The sequence below is a fragment of the Zeus faber genome, assembly GCF_960531495.2.
Source record: "Zeus faber genome assembly, chromosome: 8".
In the NCBI taxonomy this organism is placed as follows: Eukaryota; Metazoa; Chordata; class Actinopteri; order Zeiformes; family Zeidae; genus Zeus; species Zeus faber.
The window spans coordinates 15,791,376-15,819,085 of NC_137195.1; the positions used below are offsets into that span (position 1 = coordinate 15,791,376).

Here is a 27,710-nt window from a genome sequence, read left to right on the forward strand (position 1 = left end):
TCCTGTTGTTTCGTGTTTAATTCATTCTCACATCTCACATAGAATCAGCCATCCCTGACACACCATTCAAGTTCAGTAACACAATCCTTATTTAAGAGTCTTCTAAGCAGTTTAACAGTGAAGTGAAGCTTTATCAGGGATCTATTGGGTCATTTTGCGCTTACTGGGTTTTGAACTTGAAGCACAAGCCACAACTGATACACATACAATTTAACAACACACGTAACATCCTGTCAGCAAACAATCCCCTTCTCTACTCATAAACTGGAAGCTTGACATTTTTTTATAAGCCAGAAACAAAAAAGACAAAGGTAAATAAAAACATGTACAATAATGCTCAAAATGTCACATAAATGGTGCATTTTCACATCTTGCCAGCAAATTATCTGTGATAAGACAAACAAAATTTAAATATTTGGTCATCCTAAAGCAAACAACACCACAATAGGGGGTAGCGGATAATATATAGCAAATGCATTTATTTGCACCGAGAAAGCAAAAAAACATTGGTCAGAACAACTTTCTTGCTAAATTAGTAAGGAGAATCATGATGCTGTTTTGTGGTGTCCAGACATGTACTGGGATTTAGTGCAGCACATTTAACTTGCAGCATAAACAGAAAATAGTTTATGGTCCCATTATTAACAGCAGTGGTCACCAAATCTGGGAGTGGAGAGGACTTACACAAAAAAAATTGCAGCCGTTAAGGCTTATAATAAGTGACTTGGCCCATGACTCAGTCTTCATACTAACACTGTGTGGTGCTCTCCAGAACCAGGGACAGGGACCACTGCAGTAGTGTAAGTTTGGAGCAGGCAGGGATGGTGCACTGTCCCTCAGTTCTCAGCAGGCTTGTCTAGCATAGACTTGAGATGGGCGTGTAGGGGTTGGCACACGGCCTGGTAGGCCTGAGGGGTCAGGTGGAGATAGTCATACATGTCTTGATGGGAGATGCTGCCATCCGAGTGGACAAAGCCCGGGTCCACATTGAGGAAGGAGGCGTGGGCGAGAGAGGAGACGGCCTCCTTCACAAGATGGTTGACTTGGGCATTCCGCTCTCGGAGAGGATTAGGCATCTTTCCTCTGGGCAAGACTCCCTGGAAAACGGATAAAAGGTGACAAGAAAATGTGTTTTTATGATGGTAATTACATATTTACATTTGATACCCATAAAAATAAAAACCCAACGAGTTAAAAGCTGTAAAACCAAGAAACCTACAAGCACGAGTGTACGCGCGTTGGGCAGCTTGTTCTTGATCACTTGGACAATGGCCATGATGCCTCCACAGATCTGTTCTTCAGTGTGACCATGGTTATTGGTGCCCACCCACAGCACCACGACCTGGACACAGCAGAAAGAAATGTGTGAGAGATAACACCGGACCGTCTGTAAATTTAAATTTCATCATTAAGCAGATGGTTTTGTCCAAAGTGACTTAGAGTAAGTGTTAATGCGCCGTATATCACAGTCACAGCAAGCTTAACATTCTCTAGGAATCAGTGGCATTAGTCCAGTTAGAGATTATTTTTTTTAATAGAAAAGTAAGTTTGGAAGTAAAGGGGAGAGAGATTCAAACCTGAGAAAAAAAGAAGATGAAAGTGATAAACAACAATGTCTCGGATTAACATATAGGCCTGTGCCATGATGACTGATTTTTGGCTGTCTCTACCTTGGGGCTGATGTTGTCCAACTCCCCATTGCTCAGTCTCCAGAGCACATGTTGTGTGGCGTCGCCACCCACCCCAAAGTTGAGGGCGTGGAGAGGAGAGAACAGCTCTCGCCACACCTGTTATCAACAAACGGATTAGGATACGCGCAATCACAAAACGCCGATCAAACCTTAACGTGCAGAAAAAAAAAGTTGATCCTCCTGGCGACTACATACGTTGAGTGTCTCGCTCTTACCCCAAACTGGTGCATGAGCTGAATGAGAGAGTCTCCAACGAACAGAACATCCGGCTCTTTGTCTTTGCTGTCAGATACAAAACGGTTGTGCTGAAGACAAGAAAAACAACATCGATATTATATCTGTAACCAACACGGGGGACGCAAGTCTATTTCAGCAGCATCTCAGGGTGTCTGCAGGGAGTGGCGAGTCAAATGCAACACTTTTTTTGAGACCATATGAGATCAATTAAACATTTAAGACAGATTTTTGGATAATGAAACGCCTCTGGCATATTACGCTCAGGGCTTCAGGATTCCTGACAAAAACGAGACGGAAATTGAGCCCTCACTGATTACAATTTGAGACATGGCAACGATTTGTCCCAGGCTGCAATCATCTGCAGACACCCTGCATCTGTGAGCCAACAACGCAGAAACGTGACTACAAATCCAACTACCGCATGCAACTCATTTTTTACTGCACATTTAATCCCAGAAATCAAGACAGTGGCACACACCAGAGACATCCACCGTGCGTCTCCCTGGATGTCCTCGCAGGGAGTGGGTGTGGCGGCGGGGTTCGAGTCTCCTGCACTCATCACTCTGCTGTATGTGTGTGTGCGTGCGTGTGTGTGTGTGTGTCTGTCTGTCTGTCTGAGTGCGTGCGTGTTTGGGGGGGGGGGGGGAAGAAACAGGCACGGCGGCGAATCTGCTGCACGGATCAAACCAAACAATTTCAACAGAGAGTTAATAATACGGTTTTACCTGAGAGGCCGAAGCTGCGATTTAATGCGGTCGCGCGGAAGCTGTTGCGCAATGGCTGGATGTTAACCCCGAGGAAGCTACTAGCATGCATTCAATTCACTACCACGGATATTACACAACCCTATCATTCCCGGGTTAGCAAAGCATGCGAGGCTAAAATATCATTCACAGCCGCGACCTCCTATCGTTGCACGTACGATAACAAAAAAAAAAAAAACACCCATCTTCACAAAATACCTTATTTATTTTTTTTTGTACAATCTTCCAATTCAGTTCCTGGGTGTAAAAATGTCACTACATCCGAACCTACCATCCGCAATCACGGGTGAGAGGCGTCCGTTTTTTCGCGCGGGTCCGACCTCATTTATCCGTCCGCTGTTATTTGAACGCGTGTAAAACCCACATGGGACGGCAAAAACGACACGCGCCGCGGCCGTGGATCGGGTGGAAAGTCGCGGTAAAAAAAAAACAAAAAAAAAAAAAAACCCGACGGTAAAACGAACTCCCCCGCGCCGCCCTCGCTATTGAAAATGGAATCGTCCCGCCGTGTGCGCTCGCCGCGCGTGCGCGCTGCGCTCAACCCGCACAGGCGGAGCGTTGCCCGGCAATGCTCGTGAACGGTTCGACTCGTTTTTGGAGATCCGGTTCCCGACTACTCACCCAGTTAAAAAAATAAAATAATATTAATAATATTAATAATAATAATAATAATAATAATAATAATAATAATAATCGTTCCATCCCCCCCCTCGTTCATTTGATTCCGTTGCCTTAACTCAAGAGGAGTCGGCGCGGCTCTGTCGGACCCGGAGGACACGCCAACCCGCTCGATGACCCGCATTGAATTCTGTCAGAAAGACTTGACCTCTGCAGTAGAACGCAAACTGCGTCCCCCCCTCTCGGAACCGTCGGGAGGGAGACGGTTCTCACAAAAAAAATAATAATAATAATAATGCGCTTTGGTCAAAATAGTTTAATTTGGTGGAGTCGAAATCCACCGAGCACCCCACCCCCCCCCCCTTTTTTTGTTTGTTTGTTTGTTTGTTTGTTTGTTTGTTTTGAGGCCGCGACGTGGATGCCCGTGCGCTTGGTTGCCGCCTGAACCGAACGAACGAGTCTTTTGCCAGGGTGGCTCCCGACTCCCCGGTTACATGCGAGGCGGCCGGTTCGCCACGAACGAATCGTCCCGCGAGTCTCGCGTCGCTGCCCGGCAGCCCAGCAGCTGAAAGAAGAGAACCCGCCTTGTGGTGAAGTACAAGTGGTGACTAACACACAAACATGACCTGCTGATGCCTTTTTTTGGGGTGGGGGGGGGCACCTTATATCACGAGTTAGTTTTAGAATCTTCAGAAAGCTTTTAATAACGCGAGGTTGAAGTTGACAAATGACATTGTTTTGCACCTGGTACATCGCCCTTGATTGGAACCCTGCGCGTTGGAACTCCAGAAATGACCGTTAGGCCCGACAGCGCCGGGGAGCTGCCCTCACCACTAGGTGGCGCGTCCGTTGTTTGCACGTTTCAGGAAGACCAGTGGAAATCATTGGACCTGTAATGCTTTCCCTGGTTTTCTGTCGTACATGTCATGTGGCAGCGTGGGGTGTTCGTATTGGACGCGGCCAAAGTGTCGAACAATGAGGTAAAACTACTGATACTAGTCGCCGTGTACAAAATGCTCAGGCCTCCGAGCGACGTGTGCGACGAACCGTCTCTTGAGCTTGAGCTCCGTTTCCAACGGTTGACACCTCGCCAGGGATTTCCTTACACGGTCAACTGCTCCCTCCGATCCGCTGTGCGTTTCTCCAAACAAAGACAATAACAAATATTTTGATTGTTATTGGAGATGTATACATTTTATAGTATTTTCCAACGCTTACTATTCGAAAGAAAGAACCCCCCGTGCGGCGTCCGTGTCCCCCACAAGCTCGGAGCATGGCATTGCTTATTTCTCGCGAAGAATATCAAGTACTGGATTTTAGTTCTACTCAATGAAGTTATGTAGCAGGCGAAAACATAGCAAGTACCGCAATGAGTTATCACTACTCATTGCAGTACTTTAGTACTTCCCGCCTCTATTCATTTGTCAAGCATTGATCCCTCAATTATTCTCAAGTATTCACCACAGTTTTATCAGGTCTTATCAGCTTTTGCTGATCAATCATATTATTTCCCTCCAGGCCACCAGCTGAAATGAGCCATCCACCAGGAAGACATAAGAACAAAATGAAACCACTCAAGAGTCGCAAAGAAAGGGATGTCATCAGGGGCAGTGTTGCCACGCCAGCAAAATGTAAAAAACATCACCACCACCACTCCAAAAAACCCCGCATTAAAGAAAAGCCACATTTTCGTAGCATCGGTCGATGTAACTGTTCTTCTCCTCAAAGAGGAGAGATACGATTTGCACCAATCTTTCCCTCTGCAAGGGAACCCAGCATGATCACAGACAGTCGGCTGATCGGGCACCACGGCCTGTTCAACCACGAGGTGAAGTCCACAGACATTGCGCGCAACGACATGGGCGCTTTGCATCGTCTGCCAACCTGTGATGCGAATGCTGCCAGTCCCAATGACTGTGTGTTGACTAAAGGTAGTTCAGACCTAGCCATGGGTCAGGGAGACGACAACATGCCCTGTCAATCAAATAGCCACGGATCTGATCTAACACCAGGGCAAAGGCCACCTCCACAACCACTTATTTTTTCAGGAAGTGAAAGTCGCATGTTGTCACCCAGAAAAGGTCCAGTTAATATATTAAAAACAAAACGCAAGGAAGCCAATCCTTCCACACCAGACACAGAGAAGGAGTCACAGCCAAATCCCAGAGGAAACAACAGAGAAATTAGGACAATTAACAACTGCAAGGAAGCCCAGTTGAACTGCAGCGCTGCAAAGGGCAGCATCCCTAAGAAGCGGAGTCATCCACACCACCGAACACTGCACTGGGGTCCCAGCCCAAACCTCCCCCCTCAGCCCTCCAGCTCCCCTGCAGCTGGAACCAGTGGCGCCTTCGACGCCCGACAGCCGACGCAGAGTCTGGGTCGCACGTCCAACTTTGTCAGTGCAGTGGCAGCGCAGTTGTGTCGCTCACTAAAGATCCTGTTCATCAGTAGGTCAGACTTAGTATCAAAAAGCAGAGAGGTGCTGCTTAAGGCCTTGCGGGAGCGGCACGGAGCCCGTCTGCAGGAAAACCTCCTCAGGCTGCAGCAACGCCTCAGCTTTGGCCATGGCACATTCCAGGCGCAGGAGAGCCCTCCACCCAAAATAGATCCATGCAGAGTCTCTCACGTGGGTAAGAAGACATGCTCTGTGGCTATCTGGTTCTTAATATTCACACAAAATGTGTTTTTAATATAATTTAAATGATACTACAGTCTGCTCCGGCAAAGTGGTTCTAATGCAAAGATCACAGAAGCCAGTGTCTTCCTAGTCAAGTGACTTCCTAGTCAAATTTTCACTAGATCTACCAAAACTGTTTTACCGTGTTTCTATAGCTTTGAATTGGAGCTCATTTTGTATGTCGTCGTCATAGAAGTACAGCTTTGTTTTCCATCTCCCATTTTCAGATGAATTCAGTGCTATGTTTCAAGCAAGCAAATCGGATGAGCCTGACTTGATGTTCCCACAGCAGACACATCTGAACCTGGACCAGGTGAGAAGCCCCCCTTAATTATCTTCTCTGGAAATGAGCCCTATTTTTACACCTCCATAATGTTTATGTGGTCATGCAGTGAACAGATGGCCCCCATAACAGATAATCATTATTGTTTTTTTTATTTGTCTCACTTATACAGGGTGTGATATGGATGACAAGACCAAGTATGGAGAAAGTTGGAAATCTCTTGGATGATCTGTTGAGTCCTAGTCCCTGCTCTCAGTTCTTCACGGGTTTGTGCCACACTGGGCCTTCATTACCTGATCCTTTCCCCTCTTCATGCTCGGGCATTCAGGATTCCCCGTCACACCTCTGGGAAGATGGATATAGTAGGGCAAGGACAAGGACATCACCTTGTTTGGGTTTTATTAAAAATTGCTCATTAAACCACAGTCAAGCAGAGCTCGAAGGGCGGAGTGGGCCTCGGTTCAGGGAAACGGGAAGGTATCCCTTCCTGCCTTACCCACTAAGACACCCAGATTCAAGGCGCCTTCACCAGGAGTATTCTCCCTTGGAACTTGGCCGGTGCACCACTGGTTTTTCATCATCTGCTCAATATCGTTGGGGGAATGGTCAGCTCCGCACGTTCCACCATGTCGCTGACCATCCAGCCAGCTCTTTTACCGAGTCCCGACATAGTGAAACGGTGTGTTATCCCCCATCTGTCCTGCTGGAGAGAAGCCGCTCACCCCCACAAACCTCCTCTGCTAGTCCCGAACCCTGGTCCTTCCCCCCGATGAGACTGTACTGATTTAGCTTTAGTATTCTTGTGAAAAAAAAAACCCTCACTAGTGGCTTTGTGTTACTTACACACTGCTAGGACCATTCTGCGATTAGAGTTAGTCACCTCTGAATTTATGCAATCCATATTCGTAGTTCATTGAATCTTACATTACCAATATTCTAGAATTCTAGAAAATGTATAGAGTACAATGTCTGACCGGTTGCATTTCTTTTATAATCTCTTTAATTACTTTGTAATATTTCAACATGGTCCTCAAACATGCAATTATATATCATAGCATGGCATGACAAGAGCACATTTAAATACAGAAACGTATATGAATGCAATTATTACAGGGCTAATATGATGATAAATTCATTGTTAAGTACAATTTCTCTTTTTACCAAGAACATGCTGTTTTTTGTTTTTTTTTTGTTTTTTTTCAAACCATTTTCCTCTGTTAACCTATGAAGGGAAATGCAATTAAAAACATGACTGTGTACAGCGTCGGAAAAGCAAATAGTGCAGACGGTGGACCTAGATTTCTGTTTCACATTCAGTTAATCTTTAAGCTTTCTAAGCATGGGATGACAATTGGAGTGCCGTTTCCAGCCATCCCTTTGCAAATCCTTCGTAACCTGATAACCTCTGCTATTTGTTACTTTATTTTATGGAAATTAAAGGAATACACACATTAATACTGCAATAAATCCTTACAATTTTGGATAAGCTGCCTTAAATATTTTCCAAAATGTTTTTTCAAGGTAATAATTAATATTTTTCATCCGATGTTTGATCCACAAAACAATCAGGTTCATCCCCGTCAGCCATCTTGCAAGCTCTGTTTTCATCTGCTTCTTCCTCTTCCTCTGCTGTGTCAACCCTCCTCAGTGCCCTCCTCAGTTGCTTCCAAAACAGATCTTGGGCCTGAGATGGGTTGATGCAGTCTGAGCCGGGCCACTGCAAATAGGTCTTCTTCAACATGACCTTCCTCATGCGGTGGTAGGACGACAGCTTTCTCTCGGGGATGGCCTCCAGAAACACGAGCAGGAGAACGTCCCGGTGCTCGTCAAACAGTCGGTAGCTGGCCAGCTGGATCTCCAGCGAACACCATTCACTTTGCAGAAAATTCTGGCTCACCATGCAAATTGTCTTGCGGCTGTTGTACACTGCGGAGACGATGTTGTCCACGATGTTGCGGCCCAGCTCAAAGTCTCTGTGATGGAGGCAGAGCTTAAACGAAGATCCGTTTCCCTCCAAGTTGGGCAGCAACTCGTCCAGGATCCAGGATTCGTCGTGATAGTTGTAGGAGATGAATGCGTCATATTTGCATTGTTCCTCCTCCTCCCTAAGTCTGCGCCACTGTTCTCCGCACCAAGCATTAAATACATAAAAGGTGTACTTAATTTGCCAGTAGAGTTTGACAGAAAGTATTGGCACAATTGTAAACATAAAAGCAACCACAGCTGTGGCCACAAAAATGTACTTCTCCACATCAAGGAAGCAAACTTTGCTGTCAAAGTTATAGAATTTGAATTTGTTGTTGTCATCTTGGCATGGCAGAGTATACAAATATGTTATCTGAACTTTGCCGTTATTTTTTGTCCAGCTTTGCAGTATACTGTTTTGGCAAGTACAGCTGAGAGGAATGTCTCTTATGTCAAGGTAGCGAAGGCCGGGCAGAGCCTCGAGTGCATCCACGGCAATGCTTTGCATCACGTTGTGGTTGAGTTGCAAGGTGTGTAGCTTTGTAAGATTTCCAAAGACCTCCCTTGAAAATTTCTGAATGCCCATGTTTTCCACGAAAAGCTTTGTCAAGTTCCTCAGATTTTTAAAGACTCCCGGTTGCAGCTGCATGACGCCGGCGCAGGAGTTATCTAGTGTGAGGAAACGGAGGTCATTCAGATCGTCGAAGGCGTTAGGTGCAAGATGGGCGATGCGGTTGTTAGTAAGGTAAAGAGATCTAAGAGAATGGAGGCCCTGAAAAAATGCATATGGCAGAAGGTGAATCCCATACGGCCTTTGCCCATCTAATTTGAGATCACTCAGTTTGGTGAGGTTTATAAACGGGGAGCTGCTTTTTTCAGAGAGGAAGCGAATCTCATTGCTTTGCAGATCCAACACTTTAAGGGTGTTTTGCAATGTACCATACAGGGCGCCGTCTATCTCCTTCAGATTGTTTCCGTCCAAGTAGAGATTCGAAAGACTTTTCAGTCCCTTGAGGCCAGACGGCTCAATATGACTGATTTTATTCCCGCCCAGGTCCAAGGTGGTCAGCCTCGCGAGACTGACGAATGTGCCATTGAAAATGACGGCGATGCGGTTGTTCCGGAGGTTGAGAGTTTTCAGGCTTTTCAGATCTCGAAAGGTGTCTTCGAACAAATCTGTCAAAAGGTTGTTGTCCAGACGGAGGGTCTGGAGGCTTTTTAGGCCGTTGAGGGCCTCTCGATCGAGATAAGCAATCGTGTTGATGTTGAGCTTCAGTGTCGTGATATTTGGCGTGTGGTGGAAGGCAAATGAGTTCACCGAAAGGATGCGGTTGTAACGGAAGCTTATCTCGTTAAGACTTTTGAAGGAAAATATTGCTTTTTGCCTACAGGACTGGAGGGAGGTGATGTGGTTGTGCTCTGCGTGTAAAATTTGCATTTGTCTCTGTCCTCTGAGAAATTGAAGACAGCCGATGCTCTTCAGATTGTTCCGGGAGATGTCCACGGTTCCAATGATTTGGGGGCATCTAGATAGTGAGCTGTTTAATTCAACAATGCCATTGCTGCCCAGCATAATTTTCTTAACTGTTTTTACCCTTACCCTCAAATATTTGCAGAGGTTGTTTATCTGCCTGCAACTTTTTAGGCCCATGCCAGAAAAGTCTACATGATTAGGATGAACATTGGTTAAATGAAATAGATCTAATGCCTTGACATTGGTTGAACGCAAGCGTATATAATTTATGTGACTCAAATTCATGCCTTTAAAAACAATCGAGGGAAGTTTTGGATTATATGATAAATCTAGCAGCTTAATGTGACTCAGAAACGAAGACGAATTGGACAAAGTGGACAAATTATTTCTGCATAGATACAAAATGGTGAGGTTTTTCGGGAGCGTCGTCTTTGAACTCAGGGATGTCAGCTTGTTAAAGCAAAGGTCCAGTATCGTCAGGTTCCCAAGGAGCGAGACGGAATGAGCCACCTCCGAAAAATCGGCAAAAAAGTTTTGCCTCAATAACAAGGTGTTCAATGCAGGGACAGTGGAGAAGAGGCTCTCAGGGAGGACCTTTAACCTGTTGTGTGTCAGTGAAAGATGAAAAAGGTTGTGGAGGTCCTTAAACAGCAGTGGGCTGAGTTCCGATATGCTGTTGAGAGACAGGTTCAGAGTCTGAAGGCGATGCAAATTTTGGAAAGCCCGTTCCTCCAACATCTTCAAGTTGTTGTGATCCAATCGTAGAAATTTGAGCTGGGGAAGATGAGAAAAGCTCCCGTTGGGTACGTTCCAAACAGGGTTCATTGAGATTGTTACGTTAACGGCGGAGTCCGGCAGGTCCCCTATGAGGGCAAATATGTTTCCGTCTTTCCGCAGGGTACAAGTGAATCTTTTCTTATACGAGGACGGTTCTTCGATGCAGTTTTTAAAGCTGTATCCCTCGGTCAGGTGAACGACGTTAAGCAGAACTGAAAGAAAGATCCACCGCTGGCGTGCAAGAGCGGCCATTGTGTTTTCGTTCTAGAGGAGCCGCAGCAAAATTTCTTGCAACATTTCCGAGCGGTTTTGTCCTAGAAACCTAAATGGGGGGGGGGGGGGCACAAAGCATGTTCATGGGTTGTGACATGATTTTTACCGATGAGAACATATTGTTTCACCTCCGGTCAAGAGTAGAAAGTGGTATTACAAATTACGCAATGCGAAATGACTTCATGTTCATTTTGATCATTTCAATATGAGCCAATACACACATCTTGTCGATCAATACGTTTTTGTTTTATGCCATATGTACAGAAAAAAGCTGACGTTAAGCTTGCCCTACCGTTCTTATCCGGTTTGGTTATTGACTTGATTTATTGTATGGTGCGCCTAGGACCTGTTGGGGGGGGGGGGGGGGGAACAGAAAAACAGAAGAACAGTTTAACTGCTGTGGTGCTGTCAGTGTAAAAGTTATAATAGAATGTAAGTATACTCTAAAATCCAACCAGACATGATTAACTCTCGCACTACTTTACATTACATCACTTTATAGGGTTGTGTGCCGGCGTGTCCTTGGGTTTAATGAAAGGCATTTAGAAACTAAAGAGATATGTCTATTATTAATTACTAGATGGTCAATATAATCATGTTTTGTTTTTGTCACAGTTCTATGTCTTTACTCCGTTGCCCACAGTGGCGAATGAGTAATTCTTAATAAATAATTTCTCAGTTCCTCTCGGATCCGGCCTCAATGTGTTGTCCTGCTTCTCGTCCTCCCTGGGTTTCACTTCACTTTAGACACACGTGAAATGAGAAATCCCCCCCGCCGCCACCGCCACTATGACGATGATTTTCTGTAAATCATAGTTGATAGTGCAGTTCATACGACTCTGCTCAGCTTCCAGTCAAGGAAATATGAATGAAATGATTGTTAGAAAATGTGCAAGAAAATGTGCTTTAACTTGATCAACGATGCACTCGTACTATAGATACTAAAATTTAAATCATCATAGTCACCTAGGATTGTATTGGTCTGTGAATGAAGTACAATTCATTTGCAGTCGTTCACCTTGTGTAATGAAAAGCTACAGTTTAGGGGGTATCGCCTAATTTCATTATCTTACATGTGCAATGCAATTCAGCGCCGAAGCGTCGGCTTGTTCCACTATCCAACTTGTACAATGAAAATTTAACCAGGAAGGAGACAGACACAGCTCGCCCCTAGGAGTAAAAGTTGCACGTCTTGAAGCTTGTTGACTGCAGAGGTCAGTTGGAGGAGATCTAAACCAAATGAACAAACAAATAAAGCATAAATAATGAACATAATTCACGAGTGTGAAACAGTCAGTTGTGGCTGGCCTGTCAGATGTTAAAGATACTGAAGAGCCTTGAACAGCCATAGATTTATTAATTCTTGGCTGCTTGGTTTTGTTTTGTTTGTTCCTAATGTGAAGAGGTGAGTTCGTTTGAAAAAAAAAATATATATATATTTTTTAATGAAACTCAGAACCTGAGTCTGATCTGTTTATTACAATGTATTGACAATTTGAAATGACCATATTGCATGACACTTGCTGTGCTTTGACGAGTGAAATGGGTTGAATCAGGGCTGTTTGGTTTACTTTAGCCTACTGTGTTACAAAATATGGAACATCACACAAAACCATGGAGAAAATGACAGCAAGATTACACAATAACAACTTTATTAAAAGCCACATAACAAGGAAATTATAGCTTTGCCAAATATTGTCACAGCATGACACATGCATACACAGTGTTTAAAGTGGGCATGGATTTCAATAATATAAGTGAAAAAAATTACCAATGAAATGTCATTTAACAAGGAAGCAGCAAAAGTAATGATTATTAGTACTACTTAATAAACGATAAATTCGTCTGAAAAAAAGTTTTATGATCAGTGGTCGATTTACTGATGAGTTATGTCCGCTTGAATACCTTGATAAGTTATGTACAGATCATGCAAATCCCTGCTTGTGCCGTGACATTAAGTCATGAATCATTGAAATAATTGATTTTTGTTCTGACTGAAGCACCAACACACGTGTTATTCAATGCGAAAGAGCTGATTGGCCGGCCTGAAATCCATGTTACCCATAATGTCAATGGGCATCTGGCATGGGTGTAAAAAGTCTCTTGTTTTTTAAAAAGCGAAAGTAAGTTTCACTTGAAAAGGGAAAAAACGGTTTATTTTATTATTGTTAATAGCCACTGTAATAAAGACCCGTGTTACACATGAGCAGAGAACCATGGAGGAGGCTGTCATATTGAAAACACTATTTATATCAAGGTTAGTCACTTAGAACAAAACTGTGGGTGGTTTGCCATGCTAGTGGTCCAGATCATTGCCCCAAATAGCAGCTCTTCATTTAGTATCACACCTGGCTTTTATACTTCAGCCAAATTTAGCAATCGTTTGACCTGTGACTGGTGTCTGTGCACATATGTTACTTCAATTATTCAACGTCATTATACCAATAAATAAATGGGCTCTCAGATGGGAGGCGGCTCCCATCGTTCACAAGAACGACATATCACTACGCGGCGCTCCAAGTGGGCGTGGTTGGGAAAGGATCCCCCGGGTCACCACGCCAACAGTGACGGGCACCAAGCCGCCGCAAGTCACTGACTTTATACACACAGGATAAAAAAAAAAAAAAGCTATTTTACCTATTTTGGAGAGACGATCCCGTTTTTGATATCGATCCTATTGGCGCTAGAATCGATCTTCAAAATGAGACGTAGTATTGTAGTATCGATACTTTTGGTATCTGTCCGCCCACCCCTACTGTTTACTGACATTCATTCATTTTGGTTTATTATACAGGCCAGAGGATAATCCACCGAAAACATCATGAGTTAAGAGAGAGAACGGTGAATAAAGCTGAAGGATTCTTACATCGGATGGCTTAGTGGCGTTGTTCACAATCAGTTTTTTGAAAGTGGCAGAAATATCATTATATAATATCATTATATATTATGAATTATGTCAATTAGTTTGGCTTTATTTGTTAATTTATTTAGTTTAGCTCTCCTTAAATTGACCGCTTCAGCCAATGCGTTTTAAACTTTTACTAATAATCCTTAATCCTTTGCAATACAATCTTAGGTGGCTATGCAGATTTAAATGATAGTATCCATAGTACAAGTGCATAATTGATCCAGTTAAAGAAAGTTTTTTTTTTTTATGTTTTAACAGATACAAGACTTTGTTTCACTTTTGTTCAGTTGACAAATGGTGTCTTCTCATCTACTGCCGTGGTTTGTTTTTTTTTCACAATATGAGGAATCCTGAGAATAAAAGCTGACTCCTCACAATAAAGCGGATTATTAGGACATGTAGTAGCGTGGAGCACTTACCTAGCGGCCTGCAGCACCTACGTCTCTTTCCATCTGAAAACCACCTCTGTTGGAGCTGCGGTAGCATATTGGAAGTACTTGAGCGGTGATAGAGGAAAGTTCCGCCCCGCCTTCACAGTCTGCAGGGACTAGTTCACTTCTTCAATTCAGTACGTCATGACACGACAGCACGGCTATAACAAATGTGGTTTATTGACATATTTTGTTATGCTTGAATACCTATTCTACTGAATGTGTATATTTCCAGAATAAATTAATAAAATCAGAGCACTTCACTTCAACTGGAATTTTCTGACTCACGGATTTCTGAGTCAAAGTCAGTCCATTACAAGGTTTTCGGCTAGCGGCATCGCATGCCGTAGGTCTTATTGTGATTCAAGTCTTTTAGGACACACAGATAAAGCACAGTACAAGACAACGAGTCCTTAGCCAAAAAAAACCCCAGGACGAGTGAATGTGTTTGCGGAATCATCCTCTGATCTTCTGCTCTCGAGCCATCTGACACAGTCCGCAGAACGGCAGGCACGTCATCACCATCCAGTCATCACACACATTTCCCTGGGGAGGAAAAACATGGGATTTTAAGAGGGTAACAAACACATCTTATACCTACATCTAAATTCATAAAACCATCTGCGTTGGCTGGATCACGTTTCGAGTCCCAGAATTCCATTCATGACGCCAGAATTTTTATTTTATTTTTTTTCCAACATCCAGGTTTATCCTGACGCTTTTTTTTTTTTCTCTCTCGAAAGTTTGCCTTCTTCTGATCGATTCATTTGTGTCTGCTTTCTTGGTCACATGAGGGGTGGGGATATATATATATATATTTTTTTTTTGTGAATGCTCATATCATCCCTACTGCCCACAAATGCACCATAGCTGCCTTTCACTTCCTGTGAGTTCCACATCTGTGCGTTCATGCCAGGAAAGGTGGACACCGCCACCAACAATAGAAACAGCATACAGTATAGAAAGGCACAAACATACTGTTTCTTAAAAAGTGCCGGCTAAAAAACATATGAGACATTGGATTTTTTTCAATGAAATTATCTGACGGATTTCTACTTTAATAGGAAGATTTACCTTCACACACGATAATGACCATCCCATGCTACAGACATCTCTGACTTCATACAAACTAGACATAATCACAAACAAAATATGTGCATGTTTTGTTTCTCAGGGCTCCATTGTGAAAGAGAACTTGATCCTCCCTGATTAATTAAAGATTCAATCAATCAGATTTTTTCAAAACCCTCCAACAGTAGGAACACATTATTGAATGTGTTGGTGACTTGTTCCCAGTAAGAAGAAACCTTTAAAAAAAAAGAATAATAATAATAAAATAAAATTATAATAGCTTCCATACAATGATCACAGAATCGATAACATTTGCCCCCAAAATCAAGTTGAGTCCTGCTCTGCGTGTCGGACGGGCTCCTTACGTTGATGCGGTATCTGTCGCGGATGCTGGTCCTGAGGGCGATCATGGCTCCGGGGAGGAAGGGCACGCAGCAGCTGTCCCCGTTGTCCTGAGCCACCTTACAGGCCAGGATGCAAGGGAGGAACGTCGCGCACAGACCTGGTCGAGACGGGAGAGATGCCCTGCCTTATCTGGTTGTCTCATCAGAAAAAAAACAAAAAACCCCAAAAAGACAAAAACTAAACAATGTTAGCTTTTAAGATACGTATATCGGAGAACGTACAGATTCCGCAGTCTTCGCAGCAGTCGCACATGTTGGTGCTCCAGTCGGACGAGCCCGAGGACACGTTGTAGCTGGTGACCGTGACCTGGGGCTGAGAGCTGATCACAGTGGACTGGAAGGCCATACCTTGGTTGAGGTCCATATGAAAAGGGTCGACAATTACAACTTTATTCAACAATAATATGAATATATATCGGTTTAAGCATTCATCTCTCACCTGAAATAGTTCCCTAAATGCAGTCGGCAGCTTTGGATGATCCACAAAATGGGAACGTCGCACTCCCCATCCGTCCTCTTATACCAGGTATGACGTCACAGTCACGATGGAGCTAGGTTTTTACACTGATTAAGCAAGCTCACAAGTATATCAATGTTATATAGATATCCGCCTGCCCATATGGGACTGTGTGACCGACTTGTTCGGACAAAACTAAAATGTTTGATTTTGGGGCGTAGCGTACTTGGGGCCTTCCCAAAGGGCAGCTACACACACCCACCAAGACAAAGTCTATTATCAGTGGATTTGAAAGACTGACGGTGGTTATATAGTGTGTATTTGTGCTTCAGCGTCTCATGAAACGGGCCTCACCTTAACAGTAGGTGTGGTGTGTGTGCAGTGTTGGTCCTCACCATGAAACGTGAGATTGAAGTATGTGCAGGGGGGGACCAAGGAGAGACACGGGATTTGTCGGAGCAGCTCTGTGCTCACACTATATAAAATAATAACCATTATACACTTTATTCGACCGTCCCCTTTCTAAAATCTGTTTTAGAAGTGCTCCAGGTGGCATTTCAGAAATGAAACACAACAATTAACAGTCATGAATGAGCGATCAAGGAACAAAAAAGATTTAAAAGAATATAAAAATAATAAAACAATTGAATAGGAGGTAATGAATAAAATTACATTAGCTATAATAGGTAAAGCCAGAAATGCTAAAATAAGACAAATAAAAAATTAAGGAGAACTAAAAACAGCAAATTTGTAAATGGATACTCAAGTGTGTGCTTAAGCATGTCTGTGTAGGTGTGTACCTGGAGGGAGATGTTTAACGGCCTATAAATACTGTACATTTTTTGAGAATACAGTTTATTTACTTAAAAGCTATGTAATAGCAGGGTGTGTGTGGGTGTGTGTGTGTGTGTGTGTGTGTGTGTGTGTGTGTGTGTGTGTGTGTGTGTGTGTGTGTGTGTGTGTGTGTGTGTGTGTGTGTGTGTGTAATGGCCCACATATCTTTAACAAGCTTAAGCTTTTAGTACATTGCAGTAACCACAAGCATTTACTACTAGTATTATGGTCTGTAGGATCCCTAAACCTGTATTCCTCACAGGAACCTTATAAAATTTGTTGAAAAAGATTCAATAAAAAATGAACCATGAAACTAAGGTTCTAAAGCTATTTTCTAAATATTTTAATTGTAATACCACCAATTTTCAAGTTTTCAAGCTACAGTAACTGTAAAATTCCTAATTAATTGTATTTTTGTGGAAAATATATATAACGAGTAATTTCTTTGTTTATTATTTATAAATTAATTTGTTGACAAAATCTAGTAAAAAATATATGTTCTGTCTTCGAATTCCATTCAGTTTATTTAAATCCAGTTTGCCTAAATTCATTTGGGCACCGTAGAAGCCCCATGTATCTTTCACTTCTTACCCTGTCCTCTAACCCTATGACAACATCAGTAATATTGATTTAATAAATGACAACAACGTCAAAGATGATGCAGAATGATTCTTTAAAGTACAGGTCCATGAGAGATGTTTTATTGTATATTCAGGTGGCATTGTTCCAGGAACATGAGTGACGTCTCTGGGAGAAACAACAGGACTAAGAGCCTCATCTCAGCATGAACGCATGCAAAAATTTAATACAAAAATAATAATAGAGCAAGTAAAATAATTTTAATGGATTGATAAAATAAAAAATACAACTTGACAATAATTATTATTATTATAGTTTTATTATTATTATTATTATTATTATTATTATTATTATTATTATTATTATTATTATTATTATTGTTATTATTATAATTATTATTGTTTTATTAGTATTATTAGTATTATTATCATTATTGTTGTTGTTGTTGTTATTACAATAATAATTGTATGCATTTTATCTTTAGTGTTATTCAAAAAATTCTAAGTTAAGATATGTTCTCTCTGAAACATTTTGAGATGAAAAAATTTCACATAGGCAAAAATAAATCATGTTTGTCTGTCTGAACGTCTGAGTTTGCGGCTGCAGTTCCTCAGAATTTCCCGCACACAGTCAAAGATTCCCACTGTGCTATGTTTGTAAGTTCGAAATACTAGAGGATTCAGTTCCTCAAACAAACTACTAACTTCTGCTTTATCCCATCCCAGGGTTTTAGTCATTGCATCTGCCTACAGTGTAGTAAACTTTATTTCTTTGGAGGTTGCAAGTGTTCTGCATTCACCGCTCTAACTACTGTACGGCAGCATGGATCTTGCGACTCCAACCACAGAGGATTACTGGGTAAGTGGCTTTTCATATTGTCCCACTTGTGGTTTGGTGAAAGCAAACAGAAATTAAATGCAAAGGGGATGAGTTGATCGTCTTTCATGTTAACTATAACATAAGTAACTGAGAATCCAAATAACATGTCCATCTACTCTATTATTATGCCAGTTCTCCAATATTGTATTATATTATCACTAGAGAAGACATCAGCAGTTAATAGATAACCGTGCTTGAAGTGGTTGTGATCAAGTAAAAATTTGAATATACTGTAACCATACAATATATTACAAATAAGTGTCTTTTCTCTCTCTTTAAAGCCTGACTATACAGATGGGAGCACCTTTTCCCCTAACATGGACAAAGTCCATGTAGCTCCATGCATCCAAGATGACATCCATGGCTTTGCGCAGAGCTACTCCCCTGCGGTCTACAGCCTGGTATTCATTCTGGCTGTGGTGGGGAATGTTCTGGTGTTGTGTGTGGTCCGCCGTTACCGAAGCTCCCAGAGTGGTGGGGTCTGTGCCTTCTCTCTAACTGACACATTCCTCCTCCACCTGGCCATTTCCGACCTCCTGCTGGCTCTCACACTGCCCCTCTTTGCTGTGCAGTGGGCCGACCAGTGGGTCTTCGGTTTGGCCGTCTGCAAGATCTCCGGTGCCCTCTTCTCCCTGAACCGCTACAGCGGCATTCTCTTCCTGGCCTGCATCAGCTTCGACCGCTACCTGGCCATTGTGCATGCCGTCAACTCTGGCTTGAAGCGCAACACCTGCCACGCCCAGATTGCATGTGCCCTAATATGGGTCATGTGCCTTGGCCTGAGTGGGGTGGACATCACCTTCAAGCAGGTGGAGAAGGTTGGTTCCTTCAGTCAGCAGCAGCGGCCCATGTGTGTGACCTGGTTCACTGAGAAGTCCTTACAGTGGCAGGTGGGGATGCAGTTGGTCAACATAGTCCTGGGCTTCATTCTGCCCCTACTGGTCATGCTCTACTGCTACATCCAGATCTTCAGGTCACTGTGCAATGCCACACGCCGCCAAAAGCGCAAATCCCTCCGCCTCATAATCTCCCTGGTGTCCGTGTTTGTTCTGTGCTGGGCACCGTACAACTGCTTCCAGCTCGCAGACAGCCTCCAGAAGCTGGGTGTGGTTAGCGGAGGATGTCAGTTTGTGCGCACCGTCGACGTCGGGACTCTGATAACTGAGAGTGTGGGCCTGTCGCACTGTGCCCTGAACCCCTTGCTGTACGGATTTGTGGGTGTGAAGTTCAGGAGGGAGCTGGCCAAGATGTGTAAAGACCTGCTGGGAAGGAGGGGGCTGGGGATAGAGGAGTGGGGACAGAGGAAGAGAAGGAAAACGACCGTATCGCTCAGCTCGGCCGAGAGTGAAAACACATACTACTCTGTGATGGTGTGACCTCTGATACCAAGACATCAAAACAGGCCGAGATGTGTGCGTCTGCATGTGCGTGTGCGTGTGCGTGTGCGTGTGTGTGTGTGTGTATGTCAAATGTAGGGGCGTGCGAGATGATGGTATTCGATTGTGAGCAATTTAAATGTCTCCAGGGTCTGCCCTGACAGAGAGATCGTTCGTATTTTTATATCTCATGTAGTATGCTTCTCTGACGGCTTATTATGGCAATTTGCGGGACAAACTGTATTGCTCAAACTTACCCTAACATTGCTGTGATAGTGACATAGGATTTTTTTCATATTGTTTTCTGTATAGTTTAATATGCATTCCACTCATTCATTATATTTGTAGTAGATCATACTTCATTACAATACGTATGTGGGACTGCATTCTGTTTACAAATGTTTTTTAATACATAGTTGATGTGCTTGGTAAATATTCTCACAGAACTTTCTTTGTTAAATGTTGTCTTTCAACATTATCACTTCATTTCAACACACCCCTAAAAAAGCTTGCTCAACACTTCTAAGTTAGGCTGTGGCCTTAGCATTCACATGCTAATTACCTTGGTAATCAATATCTGGTCTGTTGCTTTCTTTACATGAAAATTTGGCTTTGAATTTTAAAAACAATTAAAGATACAAATGCATATCGTGGGGATTCAGCAAAATGGTAACTGATATATATATATATATATTAAATAGGAACTGAACACTTTTTTCTTTTGTTTTCGTCCTTTAACCCTTTCTGTTCCTGATTATTGTTTCCTTCCTTCCCTATTCTTTGTCTCTTGAGAAATAGAGACAGGCCAAAAGTTTAATCCTGATTTGCTTGTTGGTTTTATCTTTATCCTTATTCATATTCTCATCATGTCTATGTGATTGCCTCCTATTCATGTAAAGCACATGTTGTTGTGTATGAAAGATGCTATTTAAGCAATCTTCTTATTATTATTACTACTACTACTACTACTACTACTACTACTACTACTAATAATAATAATAATAATAATAATAAGTCATTTAGCAAATTATTTTGTCCAAAGCAGGCAAGCAGGTAACTTATAATAAGAACATTTTTTGGTAGTAGTCAAACTAACTGTATATCACAGTCAGAGCCAGTGAAACCTTCTGTATGAGTTGAGTTGAGTTTTTTTTATATATTTTTTTATAAGCTGGGATCCTTTTAAGACAGTTCAGTTGGTGCATTATTATTATTATTATTATTATTATTATTATTACTACTACTATTATTATTATTGTTATTATTATTATTACTACTACTATTATTATGCTGATTATTATTATTATCATCATCGTTTTTGTTCACTAACATATTTCCAACCTGTGACATGTGTTACTCTTGGTGTTCAGAAGTTCCTTCCGCTTCTGGTTTCAGAAAGTGCACATTCAAATGAAATGAGGAGCAAATCATGTAAAAAAAAAAAAATAATAATAATAATAATAACAACAATGAAAGCGATCAAAAACAAACGCATTCTTGCTGACTTGCAGCCCTGACTCTTGACTCGAGCGTCTCTCGCTGTCCGCTCGGTGACTGCGCCACGGCGACGTCACGCGCCGCGGCAGCGCCACCGAGCGGACAGCGGCCGCCGGCGCGTGTTATTATTGCTTCGCCCGCCCGCCCGCCCGCCCCGCACGGCCCCGCACGGCACCGCTTTGTGTTCAACCCTTTCGGGACGCGAGGCGACGGCGCGTGGGCTGCCGGTGCTCCCGGGTTTCGGGGAACGGCGCCGGGCGAACCGCGGCTCTCCTGGCTCCCGCGGCTGGAAGGGCGCAACGTGTACATTGCGTCCACTTCAGAGAGACGCGCCGCGCGGAAGGTTCCCGCCGGAACCGAGGGGCCGGAGAACAGGTCCGCGGGGTTTGTTTATGGGGTTTGTTTGTTTTTTTTTGTTTTTTTGTTTTTTCCGGGACTTGACCGGTGAGCGTTGTGAAGGGGGTGGCGAAGTGACGCCGGAACAGCTGCAGCCCCTTCCTGGGCCGACGTCCTAAAAAGGAGGGTGTCCTCCCGGAGCTACTCCCACCGTAACCGACTGAGGCCCCCACCCCGCGTCTCCCCCGCGTCTCCCCCGGGCTCAACTTTTGCATTCGCTCTCGGTTTATATTTCCCCTCAACCTGGTTTCTTCCATAAAATCCAGCGGTGAAATAAGCGACTGGGTAGACGACGAAATATCCCGGTGAGTTGAAAGACGACACCTCTGTGACGTTAATGAGTTGACATGTTTAAAGATCAAATAAATTGGCCTGTATTAATTGTATCTTTGTTATTTTTAAAAAAAATCCTATCTTCTGGTAAAACAAGTGTGTTAGAGTTTTAAACACAACATAAAAATACAAATATTGAAGCACAAAACGAAAGGCGTAACTGAAGGTCCCACATTGGCATTTCTACTTCAGTAAAGTTATATGAGTAGTTGCCTTTAAATGTATTACGGTCATTGTCCTGTCCTTGTTTTTTGTTTGGTTGCTTTGGCTTGCTCTTGATGTTTATAGAAGTAAAGCCATATTTTTAAAATAAATAAATACATTCACTTTGAAATGTAGTGGAATATAAGTCTGAAGTCTCTGAAACCACTTTTACTTCAGTAAGCACCCATACTTGAAAATTGTTCTTATAGGAGGAGTATGTAAGAGCCTAACAATAGTGCTTAGACAGTCTATGTTATCACTGTCATGGGGCTGTCAGTGACCATTGTGTAAGGAACTGTACTTTCCAGTAAAAGTCTACTGGATTGCCTCATAGGGACATCGCACCCATGTGAGCTGTGAGCAGCTCTGAGGGTTTCTTATAAAGCCGGAACCTCTCCTGCGAGAGAGGATTTTGGACATCGAGGCACCGTTAACATTATTAGTTCACTCCCTGTCTGTTTTTCTATTTTCTCTCTCTCTCTTTTTGACTACCGTGACAGTTAAACAGACGACCATGGAGGTGAACCTTGACGGGATCTTTGTCCAGAACAGCACCTACAACTACGACAATTATGAATATGAGGAGGAGTGCAAGCCTGGCCGCGGCGGTCGTTTTGAAGTTGTTTTCATCCCATTTCTCTATTCGGTGACGCTGCTGGTGGGACTTCTGGGAAACGGGCTGCTGCTGTTCCTTCTGTTCCAAAAGAGGCAGAATTTGAGTGTGATGGACATCTTCGCTCTCAACTGGGGTGTGGCTGATTGTCTGCTGTTGGTCACCCTCCCCTTCTGGTCTGCACAGGCCGCCCAGAGCGACGGATGGATCTTCGGCACCCCGCTCTGCAAGATCACTGGAGCTGTGTTCAATGTAGGTACCAGGCGATGTATAGCACGGAGAAGGAGTGGGAGTTCTGTATTTGTGTGGCTGTGACCGGGGGGGGTTTGACCTTGGAGTTTTTGGCTGGACTGTTCTCCAGCTGTTGTCCAATATTTTGTGCTGAATCGCTCAGTCGACACAAGTGAATCTGACTGATATTGAGCAAGTATGCTCCCATGGGAACGCTCAATTTGATTCTGTCCTTGCGACATTTCTGAGAAGAGGAAGCAAAGGGATGGTAGAAATGGAGGGAATCGTCAATGTTAACTGTTGTAATTGACTTCAACATAAAAGGGAGGAAGACTCGCAACCTTTGATAATGTTTGGCTTTTTATTTTTGGCTGCATAGACATAGACGCACTGAAATGCTCCACATGCTGGTACTGGCCATTCATTTTTTTTGCTGATATGAGCGTTATATTATACAGGAAGTGTATCATTCATGCATTGCAGGATGATGCATGCATGCATTGCTTATCCTGTATTGCCATCAATACATTTGTCCTTCTCTTAATCATGACCTATGTCTCTGTTTCTTTCTCCCCCGTTCCCTGTCCTCCCAGATTAACTTCTACTGCGGCATCTTCCTGCTGGCCTGCATCAGTCTAGACCGCTATCTCTCCATCGTCCACGCTACGCAGATGTACTGCCGCAGGAAGCCCTGGTTGGTCCAGGCCAGCTGCCTGTTGGTCTGGCTCCTCTCCCTGCTCCTCTCCATCCCCGACTTTGTCTTCTTGGAGGCTGTGAAAGAGGACAGGCAAAGCGGCAAAATGGAGTGTCTTCACAACTACCCGCCTGCCTCCCTGTCAGCGCCTGACTGGCGTCTGGCGTCACGGCTGCTGTACCACGTCGTCGGCTTCCTCTTGCCCGCTGCCATACTGGTCTTCTGCTACTCCTGCATCCTGCTGCGGCTTCAGCGAGGCTCCCAGAAGCAGAGAGTCAGCGTAAGGTTCACTCTGGCTGTGATCATGGTCTTCTTTCTCTGCTGGATGCCATACAACATCTCCCTCATAGCGGACACCTTCCAGAACAAGTCTAAAGCACCAGACGAGGATGGATTGGCATCCGGTTCCTGTGTCCAGCCCAGAACCTCACTGGAGAATAGTCTGGTGGTTACTTCTGCACTTGGCTGCTTTCACGCCTGCCTCAACCCTCTGCTCTATTTTGGCCTCTGCCAAAACATCAGGAAAAGGTTGTTGGACATGCTGAGGGGTGCAGTGGGTGCACAGGAGGATTCCAGGAACTCTCTGTGGGAGTTGGCTATAGGAGAAGAACGTCTGCCCGAGGGGCAGGCCCATGAGAAGGTGATGTTGAACCAGGTGACAAGCACTGACCAACAGCTACAGGCCAACACAAGCTAATACGAGAGAATGACAAATCTGTGACTCAGCTGGCATTCTGTCCCCAAAGAGGAAGTTAATGTGAGGGTCATGGGGTGGAGGACCTTACCTGATGACATTATGAATGACAGTGACATCCTTCTGAAAGGGGTTTTCCCAAGTTGCACTTTAATTGTAAGCTTTTTATATCTTAATTAATGTGACATGGTGTTTTCCATTTGGTTTTACTTATATCTGTTTTCTACTCCACTTTTGTTTTTTTACCTTATATCACCATTTATTCCGTTAATAATAAAATTAAAATTATATTCTACTGCTGATGATCATTGCACAGCATTTGTTCTTGTGGGGCCATTAATAAGCTTTTACTACAGTATTATCGATGTTGATTACATTTTACATTATGACAACGAATGACAATTTACTTTCACATTTAAGTTATTATTGTGGAATATCCCAGGACATATTGGACACTGGGGGAAATTCCAAGAGTGGGAAGATTCAAGTCTTTGCATAATCTTCTCTTCTTTCCCCGTTCAAGATTTTGTTGGGTTTCATTATTCCAATATGGTGTTTGGCCCACAGCAGACAAGATGACACAAGCAGTGCTATGATGTCAGCAATCAGGTGACAGAACAGGGGACGGAGGGAGGGAGGGAGGGAGGGAGGAAGGGAGGAAGGAAGGAAGGAAGGTAGAGAGAGAGAGAGAGAGAGAGAGAGGGACTCAGACTCAGACTCTGTGTTGGCGTCATGCCCTTTTCGCTGCTCGTTGTTTACATTATAACCATGTGAACACTTGCTCTGTTTGTTTGGTGCAGAATGACAAGCCTGGTGCCAGAGGACAGTAAAGGGCAAAGAGGATAATTTTGAAGATTTTACAATTGGTGTCTTTAGAACTAATGCTTTGTTTTCATTGTTAGTTCTGGTAGGTCAAGCAAACCGGGTTTTTCTTTTAGGTCAGATACGATCAGGAATAGTGGGTTTTCTCATGAGTTACATGTTACTATGACACATCATGTTGTCATGCCGCTTTTCACAGGTGACAAAGTTTATCTGAACCATCTCAGAGCTTTTCCTTCTTTCTATGGTAACCGGTATTCTGCTTCAAAAGATCCCACAATGTGCAAACTGGGCAGTGTAAAAGTATCTTCTGGCAAATGCTGTGTGCCTTTAAGTGCAAACTTGCAAAACAAGTTGTTGCTGGTACATCCAGCTGAAGCTGTTCTGTAAACGGAGTAGATGCAGCTAATGCTGCTCATCAGACGTTGTTCTGAGTGCACAAGAGTCTGGGCTATGAATTTGCATGAGGCTGTAGCTAAACAATTTTTTTTATTTTGTATTTATTTTCACCTACAGTGCAGTGAGACTATCAATGGCTACACAATAGCAGGGATTAAACTTCAATAATGATCAACAATCATAAGAGTCATTTGTCTGTAACAAGAATCTTATTTTGAATACCATAATCATCTGAAGCTTTTCATGGGCTTGTGCAGATTGGGGAAGTTTATTTCAATGTATTGCATACGCCTAAGTCTGCCGTAGAAAAAATAACTCCTCCTACACGTTGCATTTCCTGTCAGAATTATGCAAAAAAGTTTCCCCATCTTCAAAGTTGGTGAAGGTTTATGGTTGATGGTGTTATCTGAACCCTTACTAGAATGGTTCCAATTAATGTGGTCGGTAATGTTTGAACTTAAATATACATGGATGCATTCTGCATTGCATTCAGCATTCTGAATCATCTTGACCTCATTATTCATCACATTTTGTCTTTGTTTCTCTACTTGTCATTTATAAAAAAAATTGTTAACAAGTAAACCAATAAAAGTTGAATGGCATGGCTGTGTGTACGTGTGAACATTATATGCATGTGCAACAAGTCTCTTATTGGTTGAGGTGTAGAGAGACAGGTAGAACACAAACCAGCCTTAGCTGGGTTTTAATGCAAACATAAATCAACATTTTTGTCTGAAAAGACAAATGTTTTCGTCACCAGCGTTGGGTGCTGTCTGTTCAGGGACCCAGCCTTGCTGTCAGGAAATGTGAAACCACAACCGCTTTTAAAGACTCCTAATAACCCGAATCTCCTGCAACTGCCTCCCCTGGCCCGGCCATGTCACCCGCTCAAAGCCGCCGGAGGTCCAGGACAATGCCCCCACGCCACTGCTGGTCCCATCCGCCCCATACTTTGCACGGATCCCGTGGGAAACCCGGGCCACCACCCGCCCGAGTTTGGTTTGCCGGTGCCTAGTCTCCCCACCTGCAGATGGTGCAAAATCCTCACTACTACAGCATGGTAAAATAACTAATGGATGAATTTGATAAGGTTCACAGGTTTACATTGTGGGGGGAGAAAGACAGGCTGTTGCAGCATGACATGTCTCCTGACGAAGGAAAGCCGAAGTTAGCCTCATAAAAATAAACCTCGTGGTAAATCAGTGGATGAAGTAACAGGAGCACTGTGTAAGATTCTCTAATGTGCCTCCAACTGTTTACAAGGCCAGTGATCAACCACCGTGCGTGAACAATGCAATTCATTCATCAATTTACCTACCCTACATATGTATCAGGCTAACCTTTAAGTCCAATCAAAATATATTTACTATTCGTTCCCACTTAGATTTACTTTGGTGAAGGTGAGCGACAGGTCAGGACAACACTATCCTCATTTATCATTTTTAAATGTAATTATAATTTAGTTTTATCAGTTATAATTTTACTGCTTATGGAACGATTTCATAACATGGCCTAGTTAAAGGGCAGATCAAAAGGGAAATGCATTGCTATTTAAAGTTGTTTACTCACTGTGTAAATAGCGTAATACCAGGCGCTATACCAGACATTCTCACATAAAGCTCCTTTAAAAATATTTCTAAGTCAACTTTAATTGATCTGATGTTATCCAATAGAAGTGATAGAATTGTTGCTTCTGGTGTCTTTGACCTGAGAATAACCGACCACTGCCCCACAGCCTGCATTCGGGATACGCGACTGAAGAAGGTTCAACCGCAAGTTGCTGTTAAGAGAAAGCTCATTAATGCAAGTTGAGAGCGAAGCCCAGCCCGTCTGGTCCGATCCCACAGAAGAGCGACTGTAGCACAAATTGCTGAAAAAGGTTAAGGCTGCTCTGATAGAAAGGTGTCAGAACACACAGCGCACCACAGCTTGCTGTGTATGGGGCTGTGTAGTTGCAGAGCAGATTTTGTTCACTAACATATTTCCAACCTGTGACATGTGTTACTCTTGGTGTTCAGAAGTAGCTTCAGCTTCTAGTTTCAGAAATTGCACATTCAAATGAAATGAGGAGCAAATCATGTAAAAAAAAAAAAATAATAATAATAATAACAATGAAAGCAATCAAA

General features: G+C 43.2%; 5 protein-coding genes across 6 annotated transcripts; 2 read left to right on the forward strand and 3 right to left on the reverse strand.

Moving 5' to 3' along the window:
- Window positions 1-2,884, reverse strand: pafah1b3 (platelet-activating factor acetylhydrolase, isoform Ib, gamma subunit). Its single transcript, XM_080006188.1, has 5 exons — window positions 2,407-2,884; window positions 1,907-1,996; window positions 1,671-1,787; window positions 1,220-1,342; window positions 1-1,097 (listed from the first exon to the last, which is right to left on the reverse strand). Exons 1-5 carry the CDS (start codon window positions 2,485-2,487, stop codon window positions 837-839), a joined length of 672 nt encoding a protein of 223 aa, XP_079862314.1. The 5' UTR covers window positions 2,488-2,884; the 3' UTR covers window positions 1-836.
- A 4,453-nt stretch (window positions 2,885-7,337) lies between these two features.
- On the reverse strand, window positions 7,338-9,676 carry tlr21 (toll-like receptor 21; the record flags this gene model as incomplete). The annotated part of the gene is made up of 1 exon (XM_080004781.1): window positions 7,338-9,676. One exon carries the CDS (start codon window positions 9,674-9,676, stop codon window positions 7,802-7,804), a length of 1,875 nt encoding a protein of 624 aa, XP_079860907.1. The 3' UTR covers window positions 7,338-7,801.
- A 4,881-nt stretch (window positions 9,677-14,557) lies between these two features.
- On the reverse strand, window positions 14,558-15,922 carry cnfn (cornifelin; the record flags this gene model as incomplete). The annotated part of the gene is made up of 3 exons (XM_080005640.1): window positions 14,558-14,647; window positions 15,538-15,674; window positions 15,799-15,922. The coding sequence occupies 3 exons, from the start codon at window positions 15,920-15,922 to the stop codon at window positions 14,558-14,560; spliced, it is 351 nt and encodes a 116-aa protein (XP_079861766.1).
- A 2,720-nt stretch (window positions 15,923-18,642) lies between these two features.
- cxcr3.2 (chemokine (C-X-C motif) receptor 3, tandem duplicate 2) lies at window positions 18,643-19,819 on the forward strand (the record flags this gene model as incomplete). Its single annotated transcript, XM_080004782.1, has 1 exon — window positions 18,643-19,819. One exon carries the CDS (start codon window positions 18,643-18,645, stop codon window positions 19,699-19,701), a length of 1,059 nt encoding a protein of 352 aa, XP_079860908.1. The 3' UTR covers window positions 19,702-19,819.
- Window positions 19,820-21,445: 1,626 nt separating this feature from the next.
- On the forward strand, window positions 21,446-24,980 carry LOC307234435 (C-X-C chemokine receptor type 3-like). Of its 2 annotated transcripts, none has more exons than XM_080006154.1 (3): window positions 21,446-21,899; window positions 22,838-22,996; window positions 23,569-24,980. In XM_080006154.1, the coding sequence occupies exons 2-3, from the start codon at window positions 22,856-22,858 to the stop codon at window positions 24,364-24,366; spliced, it is 939 nt and encodes a 312-aa protein (XP_079862280.1). In that variant the 5' UTR covers window positions 21,446-21,899; window positions 22,838-22,855; the 3' UTR covers window positions 24,367-24,980. The 2 variants fall into 2 exon arrangements, with proteins under 2 accessions (XP_079862280.1, XP_079862279.1); XM_080006153.1 differs by having other exon boundaries at window positions 21,875-21,899; window positions 22,632-22,996.
- Window positions 24,981-27,710: the final 2,730 nt, after the last annotated feature.

What these genes read in the sequence shown, in the direction of transcription:
- pafah1b3 (XM_080006188.1), bottom strand. Translation starts at nt 2,487, where the DNA reads ATGAGTGCAGGAGACTCGAACCCCGCCGCCACACCCACTCCCTGCGAG. An exon ending in AGCTCATGCACCAGTTTGGG is followed by an intron (nt 1,788 to 1,906) that starts GTAAGAGCGAGA and finishes TGTTGATAACAG; the next exon opens with GTGTGGCGAGAGCTGTTCTC. An exon ending in TGGACAACATCAGCCCCAAG is followed by an intron (nt 1,343 to 1,670) that starts GTAGAGACAGCC and finishes TGCTGTGTCCAG; the next exon opens with GTCGTGGTGCTGTGGGTGGG.
- LOC307234435 (XM_080006153.1), top strand. Translation starts at nt 22,646, where the DNA reads ATGGAGGTGAACCTTGACGGGATCTTTGTCCAGAACAGCACCTACAAC. An exon ending in TCACTGGAGCTGTGTTCAAT is followed by an intron (nt 22,997 to 23,568) that starts GTAGGTACCAGG and finishes CTGTCCTCCCAG; the next exon opens with ATTAACTTCTACTGCGGCAT.